The sequence below is a fragment of the Salvelinus namaycush genome, chromosome 31, assembly GCF_016432855.1.
Source record: "Salvelinus namaycush isolate Seneca chromosome 31, SaNama_1.0, whole genome shotgun sequence".
Taxonomy (NCBI): Eukaryota; Metazoa; Chordata; class Actinopteri; order Salmoniformes; family Salmonidae; genus Salvelinus; species Salvelinus namaycush.
In genome coordinates this window covers 4,986,533-5,006,760 of record NC_052337.1, presented here as the reverse complement: position 1 = coordinate 5,006,760, position 20,228 = coordinate 4,986,533, and the positions used below count along the sequence as shown (strand labels likewise).

At 41.5% G+C, this 20,228-nt stretch overlaps 1 protein-coding gene across 1 annotated transcript; it reads left to right on the top strand.

Moving 5' to 3' along the window:
* The first annotated feature begins 16,788 nt into the window (after nucleotides 1-16,788).
* Nucleotides 16,789-19,980, top strand: LOC120026130 (lysozyme C II). Its single transcript, XM_038970950.1, has 4 exons — nucleotides 16,789-17,005; nucleotides 17,245-17,406; nucleotides 19,239-19,317; nucleotides 19,680-19,980. Exons 1-4 carry the CDS (start codon nucleotides 16,879-16,881, stop codon nucleotides 19,744-19,746), a joined length of 435 nt encoding a protein of 144 aa, XP_038826878.1. The 5' UTR covers nucleotides 16,789-16,878; the 3' UTR covers nucleotides 19,747-19,980.
* The last annotated feature ends 248 nt before the right edge of the window (nucleotides 19,981-20,228 follow it).

The window sequence follows — 20,228 nt, the reverse complement described above, 5'->3', positions numbered from 1 at the left end:
AGGAGTAATCTTGGAGAACACCTTACTTGAAGTAGCCCTGACCTAATGCCCTCATAACAAAATCATTTGCATGATATAAATTCTCTGATAGTCTCTTACCAATGGCAATTTACCTATTATAAGCCATATGACATGTAATGGTAACTATACACTGAGTGAATGAAACATTAAGGACACTTTACTAATATTGAGTTGTCAACACATGACAGACAGTAAAGAGCACCGTCTCATGACTATACATTTCTTGTCTTTCTCAATACTGTAATTCACCAAGCAACCAAAATTGTGACATTTTTGGAAAGATCACCTTTTTTTCTTCCAGACATGCAAAACTACAGCTAGGCAGGGTATTGGTCCAGACAGTACATTTACACTGAGTGTACAAAATATTAAGAACACCTTTCTAATACTGAGTTGCACCCCCTCTTGCCCTCAGAACAGTCTCAATTCGTCGAGGGTGTGGACTCCTAGAAGGTGTCAAAAGCGTTCCACAGGGATGCTGGCCCATGTTGACTCCAATGCTTCTCACAGTTGTGTCAACTTTGGCTGGCTGTCCTTTGGGTGGTGGACCATTCTTGATACACACGTGAAACTGTTGAGCGTGGAAAAACCCAGCAGCGTTGCAGTTCCTGACACAAACCGGTACACCTGGCACCTACTACCATACCCCGTTCAAAGGCACTTAAATTTTTGTCTTGCCCATTCACCCTTTCAATGGCACACATACACAATCCATTCCTCAATTGTCTCAAGGCTTAAAAATCCTTCTTTAACCTGTCCCCTCCCCTTCATCTACACTGATTTGAAGTGGATTTAACAAGTGACCTCAATAAGGGATCATAGCTTTCACCTGGGTTCACCTGGTCAGTCTATGTAATGAAAGACCAGGTGTTCTTAATGTTTTGTACATTCAGTGTATAAAGATATGCCTTTTCATGCTTTATATGGTTTGGTGTGACTTTCAAATTCTACTATTATGGGTTTAAGCTCTTTTTCATCATGCTTCTCTTTTCCACACTAACCTCTTTGTGTCATAGGACAAGAAAAATAACCTCCAAAAAACATACAAGGAAATATTTTCAAAGTTAAGAACTAAATCCATCTCCTCTGTGTGTTCTCCATTGTGTTTGTGTCTGTGTAGTTTGAGTAAAAGGTTATTGGACCACACATTCCCTTCTAGATGGTTGATGGGTTAGGGTTAGTCACCTGTCTGTCTTCACTCTAAATGGGTTTTTCAGAAATAGCTTAATCTGTATTTACATATTAAAAAAAATGGTGTTTAATGTAACTATATTGCATTATTATTTATTTATTTTTTTATATCATTTTTTATTTATAGTTGTAATTTATCTGAAGTCATGGAAGACATCGATATTGGTTGAATATAAAAATGGCAGTATGTTGCATATAGGCTATGTTTACCTGGAGTAAGACACTTAAAGGCACCTTAACCCGACGTATGAACGGTGATGTGTAGTTATTTAAGGGTGCAGATCACAACAGCAGCTAAAGATGACAACTCATTCATTTGAACAAACTGTCCCTGAGTAACGCTGATATGTTTTCACCAAACACTTGGAAATGTTCTCTGGTGAAATATATTCGGTATTATCAATAACCGTCAACGATTTGCTCACATATGTGACTGTGTTTGCAGTGAAATTTTTGGTGGCTTTTTAGTTGTGATGTTTAGAATGTGTTGATTTAACAGTTTAACCTCAACAGTGTTCGTACCGCATCATATTAATAGTATACAGTAGAAATTTTACAGTAACAATTTTACTTTGGCCATCGTGAAGGAAAAATGCTACTTGTAACAACACACGTTTTAATATGCCATACAATTCAAGAAAAAACGTAATGTTGTAAGACTGTGGCAGTTCTAAACAGGAATACCCAATGCATTATGGGAATTAATAATAGACTACAGTAATTCTGGCCTGAGATGCCCGTTTAATAGAGAATCTCCATTGAACATGGTTTTTAGACCAGGACTGTTCTTAATCTGTGACCAGGAAACCAGCCCTCAATGTTCACAGTAAAGCATTGTCTTCATAATTACAATGTGGGTTGAAATGTGCTATTTTCCTGCATGACCATTAACCACAACAATGGAACAAGGAAGTTGCATCACAGGTCACAGTGCTTTTCAGTGACTCGTTTTGACTTGTTTGACTTGTTTGACGTGTTCATAGGCTTGTGTGGAACTTTGTCATTTTATTCCTACAAAAGGTTTATTGTAATTTGGACTTTCTGGTCAAATCTTTCACGCAGCTTGTATACTGTAGTTTAGCTACCTAAAAGCATTTGTTTTGTTTTCTACTGTGTCTATTTATGCCATGCAATGCGACTGATTTAAGTTTTATTATCTTTCACTTGACATTGTTATTAAAACACTACTACGCTAGGACGTGTGTGTCTCAATTTTTTATGAGCAAATAAGAAAGAGTTCTCAAATGTCATCGGGACGGGATCCGTAAGATTGTTTCAAAGTGCTGTCATTTTTCTTTCCTTCACGTATGGGATGTGACAGATGAAACGTTTGTTCCCTAGAATGTTTTATAAAGATGCTTTCCCCAGCATGATGTTTTCTGTAATGCCTTTTTCTTAAATCCTACAAGCTTTGTGTCTGCCAGTGAAAATCACTATTTGCTAAATTCAACTCTGACTGTATTTGTAGATAAATCAGTTGTAATCATTTAAACCCTAATGGAACATGACGGAGAAGGTACTTATAGAGCACGTCTTGAAAGACATTAGTAGTGTCAAAACACGTGATGTCAAATTTGGTCTTTGACGAGAGGTCAAATTAAATGACAGACAGATTGCTGATACAGTAGGTGGCTTGTGTTACAGACTGCTGATAGGTGGCTTGTGTTACAGACTGCTGATAGGTGTCTTGTGTTACAGACTGCTGATAGGTGGCTTGTGTTACAGACTGCTGATAGGTGGCTTGTGTTACAGACTGCTGATAGGTGGCTTGTGTTACAGACTGCTGATAGGTGGCTTGTGTTACAGACTGCTGATAGGTGGCTTGTGTTACAGACTGCTGATAGGTGTCTTGTGTTACAGACTGCTGATAGGTGGCTTGTGTTACAGACTGCTGATAGGTGGCTTGTGTTACAGACTGCTGATAGGTGTCTTGTGTTACAGACTGCTGATAGGTGTCTTGTGTTACAGACTGCTGATAGGTGGCTTGTGTTACAGACTGCTGATAGGTGTCTTGTGTTACAGACTGCTGATAGGTGTCTTGTGTTACAGACTGCTGATAGGTGGCTTGTGTTACAGACTGCTGATAGGTGTCTTGTGTTACAGACTGCTGATAGGTGTCTTGTGTTACAGACTGCTGATAGGTGGCTTGTGTTACAGACTGCTGATAGGTGGCTTGTGTTACAGACTGCTGATAGGTGGCTTGTGTTACAGACTGCTGATAGGTGTCTTGTGTTACAGACTGCTGATAGGTGGCTTGTGTTACAGACTGCTGATAGGTGGCTTGTGTTACAGACTGCTGATAGGTGTCTTGTGTTACAGACTGCTGATAGGTGTCTTGTGTTACAGACTGCTGATAGGTGGCTTGTGTTACAGACTGCTGATAGGTGTCTTGTGTTACAGACTGCTGATAGGTGTCTTGTGTTACAGACTGCTGATAGGTGGCTTGTGTTACAGACTGCTGATAGGTGGCTTGTGTTACAGACTGCTGATAGGTGGCTTGTGTTACAGACTGCTGATAGGTGTCTTGTGTTACAGACTGCTGATAGGTGTCTTGTGTTACAGACTGCTGATAGGTGGCTTGTGTTACAGACTGCTGATAGGTGGCTTGTGTTACAGACTGCTGATAGGTGGCTTGTGTTACAGACTGCTGATAGGTGGCTTGTGTTACAGACTGCTGATAGGTGGCTTGTGTTACAGATTGCTGATACAGTAGGTGGCTTGTGTTACAGACTGCTGATAGGTGGCTTGTGTTACAGCGACTGCTGATAGGTGGCTTGTGTTACAGACTGCTGATAGGTGGCTTGTGTTACAGACTGCTGATAGGTGTCTTGTGTTACAGACTGCTGATAGGTGTCTTGTGTTACAGACTGCTGATAGGTGGCTTGTGTTACAGACTGCGGATAGGTGGCTTGTGTTACAGACTGCGGATAGGTGGCTTGTGTTACAGACTGCTGATAGGTGTCTTGTGTTACAGACTGCTGATAGGTGGCTTGTGTTACAGACTGCTGATAGGTGGCTTGTGTTACAGACTGCTGATAGGTGTCTTGTGTTACAGACTGCTGATAGGTGGCTTGTGTTAGACTGCTGATAGGTGGCTTGTGTTACAGATTGCTGATACAGTAGGTGGCTTGTGTTACAGACTGCTGATAGGTGGCTTGTGTTACAGACTGCTGATAGGTGGCTTGTGTTACAGACTGCTGATAGGTGGCTTGTGTTACAGACTGCTGATAGGTGGCTTGTGTTACAGACTGCTGATAGGTGGCTTGTGTTACAGACTGCTGATAGGTGTCTTGTCTTACAGACTGCTGATAGGTGGCTTGTGTTACAGACTGCTGATAGGTGGCTTGTGTTACAGATTGCTGATACAGTAGGTGGCTTGTGTTACAGACTGCTGATAGGTGGCTTGTGTTACAGACTGCTGATAGATGGCTTGTGTTACAGACTGCTGATAGGTGGCTTGTGTTACAGACTGCTGATAGGTGTCTTGTGTTACAGACTGCTGATAGGTGGCTTGTGTTACAGACTGCTGATAGGTGTCTTGTGTTACAGACTGCTGATAGGTGGCTTGTGTTACAGACTGCTGATAGGTGGCTTGTGTTACAGACTGCTGATAGGTGTCTTGTGTTAGACTGCTGATAGGTGTCTTGTGTTACAGACTGCTGATAGGTGGCTTGTGTTACAGACTGCTGATAGGTGTCTTGTGTTACAGACTGCTGATAGGTGGCTTGTGTTACAGACTGCTGATAGGTGGCTTGTGTTACAGACTGCTGATAGGTGTCTTGTGTTAGACTGCTGATAGGTGTCTTGTGTTACAGACTGCTGATAGGTGGCTTGTGTTACAGACTGCTGATAGGTGTCTTGTGTTACAGACTGCTGATAGGTGTCTTGTGTTACAGACTGCTGATAGGTGGCTTGTGTTACAGACTGCTGATAGGTGGCTTGTGTTACAGACTGCTGATAGGTGGCTTGTGTTACAGACTGCTGATAGGTGTCTTGTGTTACAGACTGCTGATAGGTGGCTTGTGTTACAGACTGCGGATAGGTGGCTTGTGTTACAGACTGCTGATAGGTGGCTTGTGTTACAGACTGCTGATAGGTGTCTTGTGTTACAGACTGCTGATAGGTGGCTTGTGTTACAGACTGCTGATAGGTGGCTTGTGTTACAGACTGCTGATAGGTGTCTTGTGTTACAGACTGCTGATAGGTGGCTTGTGTTACAGACTGCTGATAGGTGGCTTGTGTTACAGATTGCTGATACAGTAGGTGGCTTGTGTTACAGACTGCTGATAGGTGGCTTGTGTTACAGACTGCTGATAGGTGGCTTGTGTTACAGACTGCTGATAGGTGGCTTGTGTTACAGACTGCTGATAGGTGGCTTGTGTTACAGACTGCTGATAGGTGTCTTGTCTTACAGACTGCTGATAGGTGGCTTGTGTTACAGACTGCTGATAGGTGGCTTGTGTTACAGATTGCTGATACAGTAGGTGGCTTGTGTTACAGACTGCTGATAGGTGGCTTGTGTTACAGACTGCTGATAGGTGGCTTGTGTTACAGACTGCTGATAGGTGGCTTGTGTTACAGACTGCTGATAGGTGGCTTGTGTTACAGACTGCTGATAGGTGGCTTGTGTTACAGACTGCTGATAGGTGTCTTGTGTTACAGACTGCTGATAGGTGGCTTGTGTTACAGACTGCTGATAGGTGGCTTGTGTTACAGACTGCTGATAGGTGTCTTGTGTTACAGACTGCTGATAGGTGGCTTGTGTTACAGACTGCTGATAGGTGGCTTGTGTTACAGACTGCTGATAGGTGTCTTGTGTTACAGACTGCTGATAGGTGTCTTGTGTTACAGACTGCTGATAGGTGGCTTGTGTTACAGACTGCTGATAGGTGTCTTGTGTTACAGACTGCTGATAGGTGGCTTGTGTTACAGACTGCTGATAGGTGGCTTGTGTTACAGACTGCTGATAGGTGGCTTGTGTTACAGACTGCTGATAGGTGGCTTGTGTTACAGACTGCTGATAGGTGTCTTGTGTTACAGACTGCTGATAGGTGGCTTGTGTTACAGACTGCGGATAGGTGTCTTGTGTTACAGACTGCTGATAGGTGGCTTGTGTTACAGACTGCTGATAGGTGTCTTGTGTTACAGACTGCTGATAGGTGTCTTGTGTTACAGACTGCTGATAGGTGGCTTGTGTTACAGACTGCTGATAGGTGGCTTGTGTTACAGATTGCTGATACAGTAGGTGGCTTGTGTTACAGACTGCTGATAGGTGGCTTGTGTTACAGACTGCTGATAGGTGGCTTGTGTTACAGACTGCTGATAGGTGGCTTGTGTTACAGACTGCTGATAGGTGGCTTGTGTTACAGACTGCTGATAGGTGGCTTGTGTTACAGACTGCTGATAGGTGGCTTGTGTTACAGACTGCTGATAGGTGTCTTGTGTTACAGACTGCTGATAGGTGGCTTGTGTTACAGCATCTGCTCTTTGTGTTCTGAGCTCCTCCATATTTCCACAAGAGGCAGAAAGGTTTCAGCTCTCGGGGAAGTTCACTCTAGGTGAGAATCTAGCATCAGCTTCCCCTCCCCTAATCCTAACCTTAATCATTAGTGAGGGAAATGCCAAACTGACTCAAGATCAGTGTCTAGGTGCAACTTCACCCTACACCATCTTGTTTCTTTACATACACTATATATACAAAACTATGTGGACAGCCCTTCAAATTAGTGGATTCAGCTATTTCAGCCACACCCGTTGCTGACAAGTGTATAAAATCGAGCACACAGCCATGCAACTGTAAAGTTTGGTGGAGGAGGAATAATAGTCTGGGGCAGTTTTTTATGGTTCGGGCCCCTTAGTTCCAGTGAAGGGAAACTTTACCGCTACAGCTTACAATGACATTTTAGACGATTCTATGCTTCCAACTTTGTGGCAACAGTTTGGGGAAGGCCCTTTCCTGTTTCAGCATGACAATGCCCCCATGTACATAGTGAGGTCCATACAGAAATGGTTTGTTGAGATCGGTGTGGAAGAACTTGACTGGCCTGCACAGAGCCCTGACCTCAGTCCCATCGAACACCTTTGGGATTAATTGGAACGCCAACTGCGTAATCGCCCAACGTCAGTGAGCGACCTCAGCAATGCTCATGGCTGAATGGAAGCAAGTTCCAGCAGTAATGTTCAGACATCTAGTGGAAAGCCTTCCCAGAAGAGTGGAGGCTGTTATAGCAACAAAGGGGAGACCAACTCCATATTAATGCCCATGATTTTGGAATGAGATGTTCGACGAGCAGGTGCACACATACTTTTGGTCATGTAGTGTGTATGTTAAGATCTCTCAGTTTCCTTATAATGCTCATTGCTGTTCAACATAGACTTTAACCCCCTAAAGTCGTTGGCCGTGCCCCACTGAAATCGAATTAGCATAATAATTTAAAAAATCTGTCTGTTTAAGCTAGAGATATCAGTTTTTTTTGCATGGGCTGTGTCTCAATCCATTACATCCGCCGATGTTCTACTAAGTTAACAAAGGGACTTGTTTTAAGATGGTCATATCAGGGATCATTTAGCTTTTTGATTTAGATTTTTAGGACCCCTTTAGGTATACAAAAAACAATGGGGGGATGAAACATTGAATTTGGCCTTACTGCTGTTAGCCCATAGAAATACATTGAATAACAGATTTATACATTGAATAACAGATAAATACATTTAATAACAGATAGTATTTTTTTTTTTCCAGAACTTTGTTTTGAAGTGTCTGTCCTTTATCTGAGAGATATGAGACAGATCAGGATTATTATAAAAAACAAACATTTATTGAATTTTATTTTGCCCCTTTTTTTTTAGGCACTATATGATGTTTGCACCGTTTCCGCTCAATTTAACATTCTATTACGTTTTTCTGTACTGAACGCAGCCTAGGTGTTTTCCGGGGTAAAGTACCACTGGCTAGAAATCAGTGATTTCAAATAGTATTTGAACCCAGGTCTGCTGGACACATAGTTCTCCATTCAACACATGACAGACAGTAAAGAGCACCGTCTCATGACTATACACTTCTTGTCTTTCTCAATACTGTAATTCACCAAGCGACCAAAATTGTGACATTTTTGGAAAGATCACCTTCTTCTTTGCTTCCAGACATGCAACAAGGTGTTCCTCCTCAAAGACAAACTTGTGCCTCAAGCTGCATCCCACATGGCACCCTATTCCCTAAATATTGCACACTTGTCAAAAGTAGTGCACTACATATGGAAAAGGGTGCCGTTTGGTACGCAACCCCTGTATTAGTGAAAAAGTGTTCTCTGTCTCTTACTTGATCACTTTTCACTGTTGTTCCTTTTTAATCCGATGAAGAATGGTCCACTAAAGTAAGATTGAAGGGGTGCCCCAATCCTAAACTTAATCATTAGTAGGGAAAATGCAAAACTGGTCCGTCTTGGTGGCATGGACAATTCGTTTTTTTCACTGAATTAATCAGCATTAGAAAGCTGCACCGGGGTCAGGTTGCCACCACACTTTCCAAAATCAAATCATATTCTATTCGTCACATGCTTGCTAATAACAGGTACTAATAAAAATAATAAACATACACAACGAGTAACGATAACTTGGCTATATAGACGGGGTATCAGTTCACCTGGAGAGGATTGACTCAAGAGACACATGTAAAAAGGGGTGTGTTATGTTGGCTGTCATGGACAAAGTGGAGTTTTTATTGGTAAAAACAATAGGATAAATACACAGTGCATTCGGAAAGTATTCAGACCCCTTGACTTTTTCCACATTTTGTTACGTTGCAGCCTTAATCTGGGCTCCCGAGTGGCGCAGCGGTCTAAGGCACTGTGTCTCAGTGCTAGCGCCGTAACTACAGACACCCTAGTTCGAATAACTGACTTGCCTAGTTAAATAAAGGTTACATTTAATATATATATTTTTTAATTCTAAAATGGAGTCAATTGTTTTTTCCCCCTCATCAATCTACACACAATACCCCTTAATGACAAAGCAAAAACGTAGTTTTGTGTGCAAATCTATAAAAAAAATACAAAACTCATATCACATTTGCATAAGTATTCAGACCCGTTACTCAATACTTTGTTGAAGCACCTTTGGCAGCGATTACAGCCTCAAGTCTTCTTGGGTATGACGCTGCAAGCGTGGCACACCTGTATTTGGGGAGTTTTTCCCCATTCTTCTCTGCAGATCCTCTCAAGCTCTGTCAGGTTGGATGGGGAGTGTCGCTGCACAGCTATTTTCAGGTCTCTACAGAGATGGTCGATCAGGTTCAAGTCCGGGCTCTGGCTGGGCCACTCAAGGACATTCAGAGACTTGTCCCGAAGCCACCCCTGCGTTGTCTTGGCTGTGTGCCTTGGGTCGTTGTCCTGTTGGAAGGTGAACCTTCACCCCAGTCTGAGCTCCTGAGCGCTATGGAGCAGGTTTTCATCAAGGATCTCTCTGTACTTTACTCCGTTCATCTTTCCCTCTATCCTGGCTAGTCTCCCAGTCCCTGCCGCCAAAAAACATCCCCACAGCATGATGATGCCACCACCATGCTTCACCATAGGAATGGTGCCAGGTTTCCTCCAGACGTGACGCTTGGCATTCAGGCCAGAGAGTTCAGTCTTGGTTTCATCAGACCAGAGAGTCTTTTTTCTCATGGTCTGAGTCTTTAGGTGCCTTTTGTCAAACTCCAAGCGTGTTGTCATGTGCCTTTTACTGAGGAGTGGCTTCCGTCTGGCCAATCTACCATAAAGGCCTGATTGGTGGAGTGCTGCAGAGATGGTTGTCCTTCTGGAAGATTCTCCCATCTCCACAGAGGAACTCTAAATCATATCCAATCAATTGAATTTACCACAGGTGGACTCCAATCAAGTTGTGGGAACATCTCAAGGATGATAAATGGAAACAGGATGCACCTGAGCTCAATTTCGAGTGTCATAGAAAAGGGTCAGAATACTTATGTAAATAATTATTTAAGTTTTTTATTTTTAATACATTTGCAAACATTTCTAAAAACCTGTATTTGCTTTGTCATTATGGGGTATTATGTGTGTAGATTTATGAGGGAAAAAATGTATTTAATCAATTTTAGAACAAAGCTGTAATGTAGCAACATTTTGAGAAGGTCAAGGGGTCTGAATACTTTCCGAATGCACGGTAGGTAAAGTCCATTCTCTGTTTTTTTTTCTCATTTTCATCATTTCACTTTGTCGAACGAAAGTAACACAGGGGGAAAGTAACATGCCCATTTTCTCAGATAATATCGTAGTGAAGTCAGCATGTTCCAAATGTGGAGGATAACCCCCCTGCCAAATAACAGCCCAGTCTGACCATGCTTCTCAGAGTTATCAACAAAAAGTGGTTTTGAGCGATGTAAGTTTTTAAAAAAACATACCCGGAAGTGTTTTTTGGTTGTAGAGTTGTGTTTAGTTGTTTAAGGTTCCAAACATATGTTATTGTCTGAACACATCTAGTGACTTTATTACAAAATAGGTTTCAAGTATCATGCTAACTAGTCTTGGGTGTGTCCCTAGAAGAAGTTACAGGAGAGACGGGTGGGACGAAAGTCACACAATATAAACTAGTGACCTGGGCCAGTAACCGAAAGGTTGCTGGATCGAGTCCCCGAGCTGACAGGGTAAAACTTTGTCGCTCTGCCCCTGAACAAGGCAGTTATCCCACAGTTCCCTGGTAGGCCGTCATTGTAAATAAGAATTTGTTCTTAACTGACTTGCCTAAGTTAAATAAGGTTAAAAAAAATATATAATAATTTACAACCTCATTATTCAAATCGACACACAAATGAAATTATGTCTGATTATGTGAAATTATGTCTGATTTGTTGAAATTAACGAGCATTACAAACCAGAAACGTAGAGATAAGACAGATATTGTGCACTTCTCGCCATATGTTACTCCCGCCCCACCGTTAGATACAAAAGTAAGGTTGCGGTAGGTCTGTTCTCTGTCTATTTAATTTAAACTCATTTACCCTAGGAAGGTAATTACAGTTGCTAATGGTAGAGGACATATTGTTTGTCATAATATATGGTATCTCTAGCTCTATTGAGTAATTAGGAATTTTTGTCCCGGTTTTTCGTCCTTCCCTACATATAATGCTTCAGTCTGGTTTTAGACCCCATCATAGCACTGAGACTGCACTTGTGAAGGTGGTAAATGACCTTTTAATGGCGTCAGACCGAGCCTCTGCATCTGTCCTCGTGCTCCTAGACCTTAGTGCTGCTTTTGATACCATTGATCACCACATTCTTTTGGAGAGATTGGAAACCCAAATTGGTCTACACGGACAAGTTCTGGCCTGGTTTAGATCTTATCTGTCAGAAAGATATCAGTTTGTCTCTGTGGATGGTTTGTCCTCTGACAAATCAACTGTAAATTTCGGTGTTCCTCAAGGTTCCGTTTTTGGACCACTATTGTTTTCACTATATATTTTACCTCTTGGGGATGTCATTCGAAAACATAATGTTAACTTTCACTGCTATGCGGATGACACACAGCTGTACATTTCGATGAAACATGGTGAAGCCCCAAAATTGCCCTCGCTGGAAGTCTGTGTTTCAGACATAAGGAAGTGGATGGCTGCAAACGTTCTACTTTTAAACTCTTGACAAAACAGAGATGCTTGTTCTAGGTCCCAAGAAACAAAGAGATCTTCTGTTGAATCTGACAATTCATCTTGATGGTTGTACAGTCGTCTCAAATAAAACTGTGAAGGACCCTGATCTCTCTTTGATGAACATATCAAGACTGTTTCAAGGACAGCTTTTTTCCATCCACGTAACATTGCAATTGCAAAAATCTGAAGTTTTCTGTCCAAAAATGATGCAGAAAAATGAATCCATGCTTTTGTCACTTCTAGGTTAGACTAATGCAATGCTCTACTTTCCGGCTACCCGGATAAAGCACTAAATAAACTTCAGTTAGTGCTAAATACAGCTGCTAGAATCCTGACTAGAACCAAAAAATTTGATCATATTACTCCAGTGCTAGCCTCCCTACACTGGCTTCCTGTTAAGGCAAGGGCTGATTTCAAGGTTTTACTGCTAACCTACAAAGCATTACATGGGCTTGCTCCTACCTATCTTTCCGATTTGGTCCTGCCATACATACCTACACGTACGCTACAATCACAAGATGCAGGCCTCCTAATTGTCCCTAGAATTTCTAAGCAAACAACTGGAGGCAGGGCTTTCTCCTATAGAGCTCCATTTTTTATGTAATGGTCTGCCTACCCATGTGAGAAACGCAGACTCGGTCTCAACCTTTAAGTCTTTATTGAAGATTCATCTCTATGATTGAGTGTAGTCTGGCCCAGGAGTGTGAAGGTGAATGGAAAGGCACCGGAGCAACAAACCGCTATTGCTGTCTCTGCCTGGCCGGTTCCCCTCACTCCACTGTGATTCTCTGCCTCTAACCCTATTACAACAGTCTTGAAGGAGTTCCCATATATGCTGAGCACTTGTTGGGTGCTTTTGCTTTACTCTGCAGTCCAACTCATCCCAAACAATCTCAATTGGGTTGAGGTTGGGTGATTGTGTAAGCCAGGTCACCTGATGCAGCACTCCATCACTCTCCTTGGTCAAATAGTGTGGGGTTTTATAAGGTTTGACATGCTTAGCTAACTATAAACTAGTAGGGCTTTTTATGCATTAAAGTTTGAATTTCTGACTCATGTGAACCTACATTTTACATTGTTCTCAGGCTTACCAGTGCTCAGGGCCTAACCCTTAGGGTGTAGCCTAAAGTATGTGTTTGTATGCAACAATGTACCAGGGCGTAAGAGATGAGCAGAAGTGTGAAATAATGTGTGTGTGTGTGTGTGTGGCAAAAAAGGAGCTGTACTGTGTGACCGAAACTGTGCTAATCTTAGAGAGGCATATGAGGGGTGTAGAGGGAGGGGGGTGAATCAGGAGACTGCTGACTATGGTGTACAATAGACAATAACAGATAAACTATACACACGAAGATCATCTGTGAGGTTCTGAATTATGCACTACAACCCAATACTATATGTGATTGTGATTGAATACTCAATGTGATTGAATATTAGCAACTGTTGGCCTGGGCGCCTGGGTGTCTGTGTGTGTGTGTGCTGGAAGTAACAGTTAGCCCCAGATAAGTGTGCTGGGAAGCTGTGGTTAGCCTTGAGCGAGAACAGTGGGCTTTGTATGCAGGTGCAAATAGCTCAGACAATGTTGCAGAGCTGTCTGACCTCAGTCTCTGGGGTGAGGGAGCGTAATCTACACAGCAACAGCATCGGGACATCACATGCGCTAAGGGGCTAGGACTAGCTTAAGCGCCAACACCAACGATAGGCTGGGTGAGTCTAAACCACGCCCAGTCTCTACTCTGACAGGCCGGCTCGGAAGCGGGAACTATCTCTGTCATGAGTATATTATAATATCTTTGTCAGGAACAAGTCAGTTCTCTGTCTTATCCTGCGTGATGACACAGTGAACCCGTATATACGGAAATTGCATTTGCCATTTATTAACTTTTGAATTAAACAATTATTTTAACCAAGTTCAGGTGTGCTATTGTTCCTATCTCAGTTGAACCTTCGCAGCCTTAACAATAGCCCTTACGCAGCCTAGAGGTGTGTTTTGAGTCATTGTCCTGTAGAAAAACAAATGATAGTCCCACTAAGCGCAAACCAGATGGGATGGAGTATCGCTGCAGAATGCTGTGGTAGCCATGCTGTTTAAGTGTCACCAGTAAAGCACCCCCACACCATCACACATCCTCCGTGATTCACGGTGGGAACCACACATGCGGAGATCATCCGTTCACCTACTCTGCGTCACACAAAGACACAGCGGCTGGAACAAAAAAAACACATTAAATAATTATGCTTTCGTCTCTGTGTTGTCATAATTGTCTTTCAATTCGCAAGAGACTGAATGTGTCTGTCACGAGAATTTTCAATCCCAATGATAATAACTGACAATCAATAGCTCTGACCAATCCCCGAGATCTGTAAGACCATGGGTTTAATAATAATTAGTCAAAGACTCAGCTTATGCAAAAAGATAGTACAGTTTATTCACGAGAACGCTCTGAAGTCCATTATACAAAGACATCCATTTTTATAGCTGCGCACATACTTCCACACAAACAGTAGGTATCCTACGCACATACATACACACAAACAGTAGGTGAGTTTTATCCTCCTCCATAGTTCTCACCACTGCGTATCACTACCCAGCCGACAGTTCCATTCCCCCGAGATTAGGGAAACCTTGAGAAGTACTCCCTGTACTCAAAAGTCTCTTAGAGGGCTAGCCAGGTCGGTCCAAACACAGTTTAATTGTTCTCAGTTTTTTTCTTCGGCACACACATACAAGTTCAAATCCTAAACTACACCTTTCTCAGACAGTCTGTTTTTCCACTATACAGATACATTGTTTAATCTAATTCTGACTAAAACTACACACATCATCAGATTCTAATTTTATGATTCTAATCAATTCCATACAATTATAAGGTTTCAGAGTGGAATTATTTAATCATTATCTTTAAACATATAAATTATTTTATCAGTGTCTCACCAGCGAAAGCATCGAAGTGAGCGAAACAGCGCCCCTCTATCTCTCTAAATGCAGGCCACTTTATCTGATGAGGTCTGGTCATGAAGAATATGACATTGTTGCCGCCCGTAGCATTGAATGCATGGGAAGCCAGCGAGCATTTGGTCTAACCTTGATTAAAAGTATAAAATAATAGCCAATCAGCGTAGAGCTAAACTGAGCGAGCTCAACTGTGAATGGTCCTAGCGTGCCAAAAACAAGTGTCAAGGGAAGCCAGTTTCGATTTGGCTTCACTCCTATCACAGAGAAATATGTCATCGACAGAAACAATTTGAATTGTTGCATCTTGTTGTGTTGTTGTCCTCTGGTAGCAAGCTAGATAGCAAAAAGTCCCCTTCCTAAATTAGCCATAGTTGGAGATAGGGATTTGGATTTGTGATTTTACTTTATTCTCCGTGCTGGAGATGATTAAGGCGATTCTGATCCAACCATAAAATACATTTTCCCTCTGGAATGAGAGGATGGAAGTTCAAAATGTAACTAGATGTAGAAGGCTAATGTTAACTAGCTAACGTTGCCCATGAAAGGAAGTTAGGCTAGCGATCAAGCGTTTTACCCAGGTAGCTTAGGGCAACAAAAAATAAAAGCGTGTACTGTATGACAGTGTCATTGACCGTTTCGTTAACATGAAAGAAAGGAGGGTGGCATTTTTTTTTCTACTTCCACAAACACACACACAAAAACAGAAATCAGAACCATGAACAGCCACATCATGTTTAGCATACGTTGATTGGACTAAATTGCTTTTGGTATTTTTTTGTTGTCACTGTATTATACTAAGCAGAGGTGATTTGATGATGTTGAGATGGTGCTGGAATAGTGGAGGCAGCTCCTGTTTTCTTTGTGACGTGCAGTAAATCTCTGTGGTTCTAAATCAATAGTTGTTTACTAGTCTGCAAAGCATATGAACTAACAGGTTATAGAGCAAAATAATCTATGAACACTGGTTACTTCAATAATATTTACATTCTGTGTAGCCTAGTGGTTAGAGTGTTGGGCTAGTTACCGTTAAAGGTTGCAAGTTCGAATCCCTGAGCTGACAAGGTACAAATCTGTCGTTCTGCCCCTGAACAAGATTGTTCCTAGGCCGTCATTGAAAATAAGAATTTGTTCTTAACTGACTTGCCTAGTTAAATAAAGGTAAACATTTTTTTACCAACTTTGTGTATATACTGTATTCAATCATGGCTTTTCCTATATAACTACTGCTGTACACACCTTTTCTATTCATATACTGTATTTAACAGATGCTCTTATCCAGAGCAATTAGGGTTAAGTGCCTTGCTCAAGGGCACCTCGATAGATGTTTTACCAAGTCGGCTCATGGATTTGAACCAGCGACCTTTCAGTTACTGGCCCAACACTCATAACCGCTAAACTACCTGCCATTATGTGTACATGTATTCCTATTCCGGTCTCTGACATTGCTCATTCTGATATTTCAGAATGTATAATGTTTCTGGATTATGTGTGTATTGTTTTTTTTTAATATATTTTGTATTGCTCGGTATTACTGCACTGTTGGAGCTAGAAACACAAGCATTTCACTGAACCTCCGATAACATCTGCAAATCGGTGTATGCTACCAATAAAAGTTTATTTGATTTGATCTATTGGGCATAATGATGATACTGAAAAATACAGTACCTTAAATCTAATCTACTGGGCATAATCATGATACTGAATATACAATTTTTAAACACTGAATGAAGCCTTTGTCTTAAAAAATACCCACTATGCATTTAATACTGTATCTAAATCATATGTTATGACATTTTGGGACTGTCATATCTTTGTGTCCTTTAAGTAAGCAAGCAACCACCAAGAAAAAAAAGTCTGCCTAACAAAAGGTTAAATGGGAAAACCCTCAGTTTCACAACCACTACTTTTTTCAGAAGCTGTTGGCACATATCTATTGTGTAAATAGTGTGATATCAATGTCTCTTTCATCCTGAGCCTTTATAAGGAAGCTGCAGTTGACTTGTTCACACTTTTAGAGACACAGGCCTTCTTTTCATCCAATCCATTAGACCTTGCTGTCTGTCTGTTCAGAATGAGAGCTCTTGTTGTTCTCCTGCTTGTGGCTGTGGCCAGTGCTAAGGTGTATGACAGATGTGAGCTGGCCAGAGCGCTGAAGGCATCCGGAATGGATGGCTACGCTGGAAACAGCCTCCCCAACTGTGAGTGATAATATACTTGATCGTGGTCTTTGAGGATGTGTGTGTGTGTGTGTGTGTGTGTGTGTGTGTGTGTGTGTGTGTGTGTGTGTGTGTGTGTGTGTGTGTGTGTGTGTGTGTGTGTGTGTGTGTGTGTGTGTGTGTATGGTTGTATGTTTCTGAGCTCCAAAAATATCTTACCATTGCTAACCTTACACTGAGGATAATGTTGACATTCACCGCGTGAATATATGTCCTCTAAGGGGTGTGCCTGTCTAAATGGGAGTCGAGCTACAATACCCAGGCCACCAACCGCAACACCGATGGCTCCACCGACTACGGCATCTTCCAGATCAACAGCCGCTACTGGTGTGACGACGGACGTACCCCGGGGGCTAAGAACGTCTGTGGTATCCGCTGCAACCGTGAGTAGCCTGCATACCGAATGGCATCGCATACATAGAGCATTACTTTTGACAAGAAATGTGCCGGGTTGAGGGCTATTGGCAGTGTACCCCTTGACTTATTCCACTTATTTTGTTGTGTTACAGCCTGAATTTAAAATGGATTAAATAGAGATTTAGTGTCACTGGCCTACACACACACAATACCCCTTCATGTCAAAGTAGAGTTATGTTTTAAGACATTTTTACAAATTCTGGAGTGCAAATTTGCTTAACAAGTCACATAAGTTGTGTGCAATAATAGTGTTTAACATGATTTCTGAATAACTACCTCATCTCTGTACCCCCACACATACAATTATCTGTAAGGTCCTTCAGTTGACCAGCGAATTTCAAACACAGATTCAACCACGAACACCAGGAAGGTTTTCCAATGCCTCGCAAAGAAGGGCACCTATTGGTAGATGGTTAAAAATAAAATAAAAAGCAGACATGGAATATCCCTTTGAACATGGGGAAGTTATTAATTATACGTTGGATTGTGTATCAATACACCCATTCACTACAAGGATACAGGCGTCCTTCCTAACTCAGTTGCCAGAGAGGAAGGAAACCACTCAATGAGTCCAATGGTGACTTTAAAAAGTTACAGAGTTTAATGGCTGTGAAAACTGAGGATGAATCAACAACATTGTAGTTACTCCACAATACTAACCTAAATGACAGAATGAAAAGAAGGAAGTTTGTACAGAATACAAATATTCTAAAACCTGCACCCTGTTTACAATAAGGCACTAAAGTAATACTACAATGTGGCAAAGAAATTAACTTCATGCCCTGAATACAAAGTGTTATGTTTAGGGCAAATCCAACACAACACCTCACTGAGTACCACTCTTCATATTTTCAAGCATGGTGATGGCTGCATCATGTTATGGGTATGCTTGTCATTGGCAAGGACTAGGGAGTTTTTTTTAGGATAAAAAGAAACAGAATAGAGCTAAGCACAGGAAAAAGCCAAAAGGAAAATCCTAATCACAAACCTGATTACTTCCCCTTTATTTAGCCCTCTGTGTTCATCAGTCCTTAGGTGTTATTGATTGTCTCTCACGTTCAGTACGCTTCCCATGTTTGTTCTTTTGTATCTGTTCCGTATTAAACTCACCTTCTGCACCTGCTTTCCGACTCCCAGTGTATACGTAACACTGGGAGACAATTATACCTTTCAGCAGGACAATAACCTAAAACACAAGGCCAAATATACACCGGAGTTGCTTACCAAGAAGACAGTGAATTTTCCTGAGTGACATAGTTACAGTTTAACTTAAATCGGCATGAAAATTCATGACAAGACTTGAAAATGACTTCAAAAATCTCGCAATGATCAACATCCAACTTAATAAACAAAGAATAATGTGCAAATGGTGTACAATCAAGGTTAATAATACTTATGTAAATTAGATATGTCTGTATTTAATTTTCAATAAATTTGCACAAATTTCTAAAAACATGTTTTCGCTATTGTCTGTAGATGGGTGATAAATTCAATTTTGAATTTAGGCTGTGACACAACAAAATGTGTAATAGGTCAAGGGGTATTAATACGTTCTGAAGGCACTATAATGTTGATCTTACATAATTCTGATGTTACATTTGAATACAGTCAAAATGAGAATAAACAGACACTGGGGCTCCTGGCAGGCCTACTTCTCTATCGTAAAACCCTGACCCAACTTACCTGCATTGTTTCATTGTACAGTAATCTGCTGCTATTGTTGTTGTTTTTTAAGCTTTCGGTTCCTCCTGTTTCCCGGACGGTACTATGACTAAAGGTTTCCTCTTTCTTCTGACAGAGCTGCTAACTGATGACATCACAGTGGCGATCCGTTGTGCCAAGCGTGTGGTGTTGGACCCGAACGGAATCGGGGCATGGTAAGGTGGCAGGTTTCCCTGAAAGTACTATGTTACAAAAACATTTAAGTTACAAAAGAATTTGCCATACTTTATGTTACCTGTAGCCCAATATCACTCTACAAGGCAATGTATAAATGGGATAACACGTAACAAATTAGCTCTCACCTTTTAGAAGAACTTAAATGGTAAGAACTGCCTGTACATGGTAATTATCTAACTGATATACTCCCTTAAAATGACCCTGAATTAATGCCTACGTAATGTAAACCGTTTCCGAGTCTTCTATCATCCTTCAATTCCACATTATGTTCTGTTGTCTTATAGCTGATATTTAATGTCTATATATCAAATATCAACATGATGGTGTGTGTACATTTTAGGGTGGCTTGGCGCCTTCACTGTCAGAATCAGGACCTGAGGTCCTACGTGGCTGGCTGCGGGGTCTAAGACCATACTGGAGCAGCTGAACACTTCTCAACCCATTCTGAAGCAGACTTAACTCATTGGATGAATCCATTCTGTACTATCCATCAGCATCTGCAGCTTTAACTAGTAAACTTTCACATATTGATACATTTTAGATTTAAGCAATAAGGGCCTAGGGGGTGTGGTATATGGCCAATATACCACGGCTAAGGGCTGTTCTTAAGCACGACGCAACGCGTGCCTGGATACAGCCCTTAGCCGTGGTATATTGGCAATGTACCACAAACCCCCCGAGGTGCCTTATTGCTGTTATAAACTGGTTACCAACGTAATTCGAGCAGTAAAAATAAATGTTTTGTCATACCTCTGGAATACCACGGCTTTCAGCCAATCACCATTCAGGGCTCGAACCACCCAGTTTATAATACAGAGTAAATCACTAATAATCAGTTTTTTTGCATCAAATGTATCATCATATATACTGTATAATATTCCTTCATGTC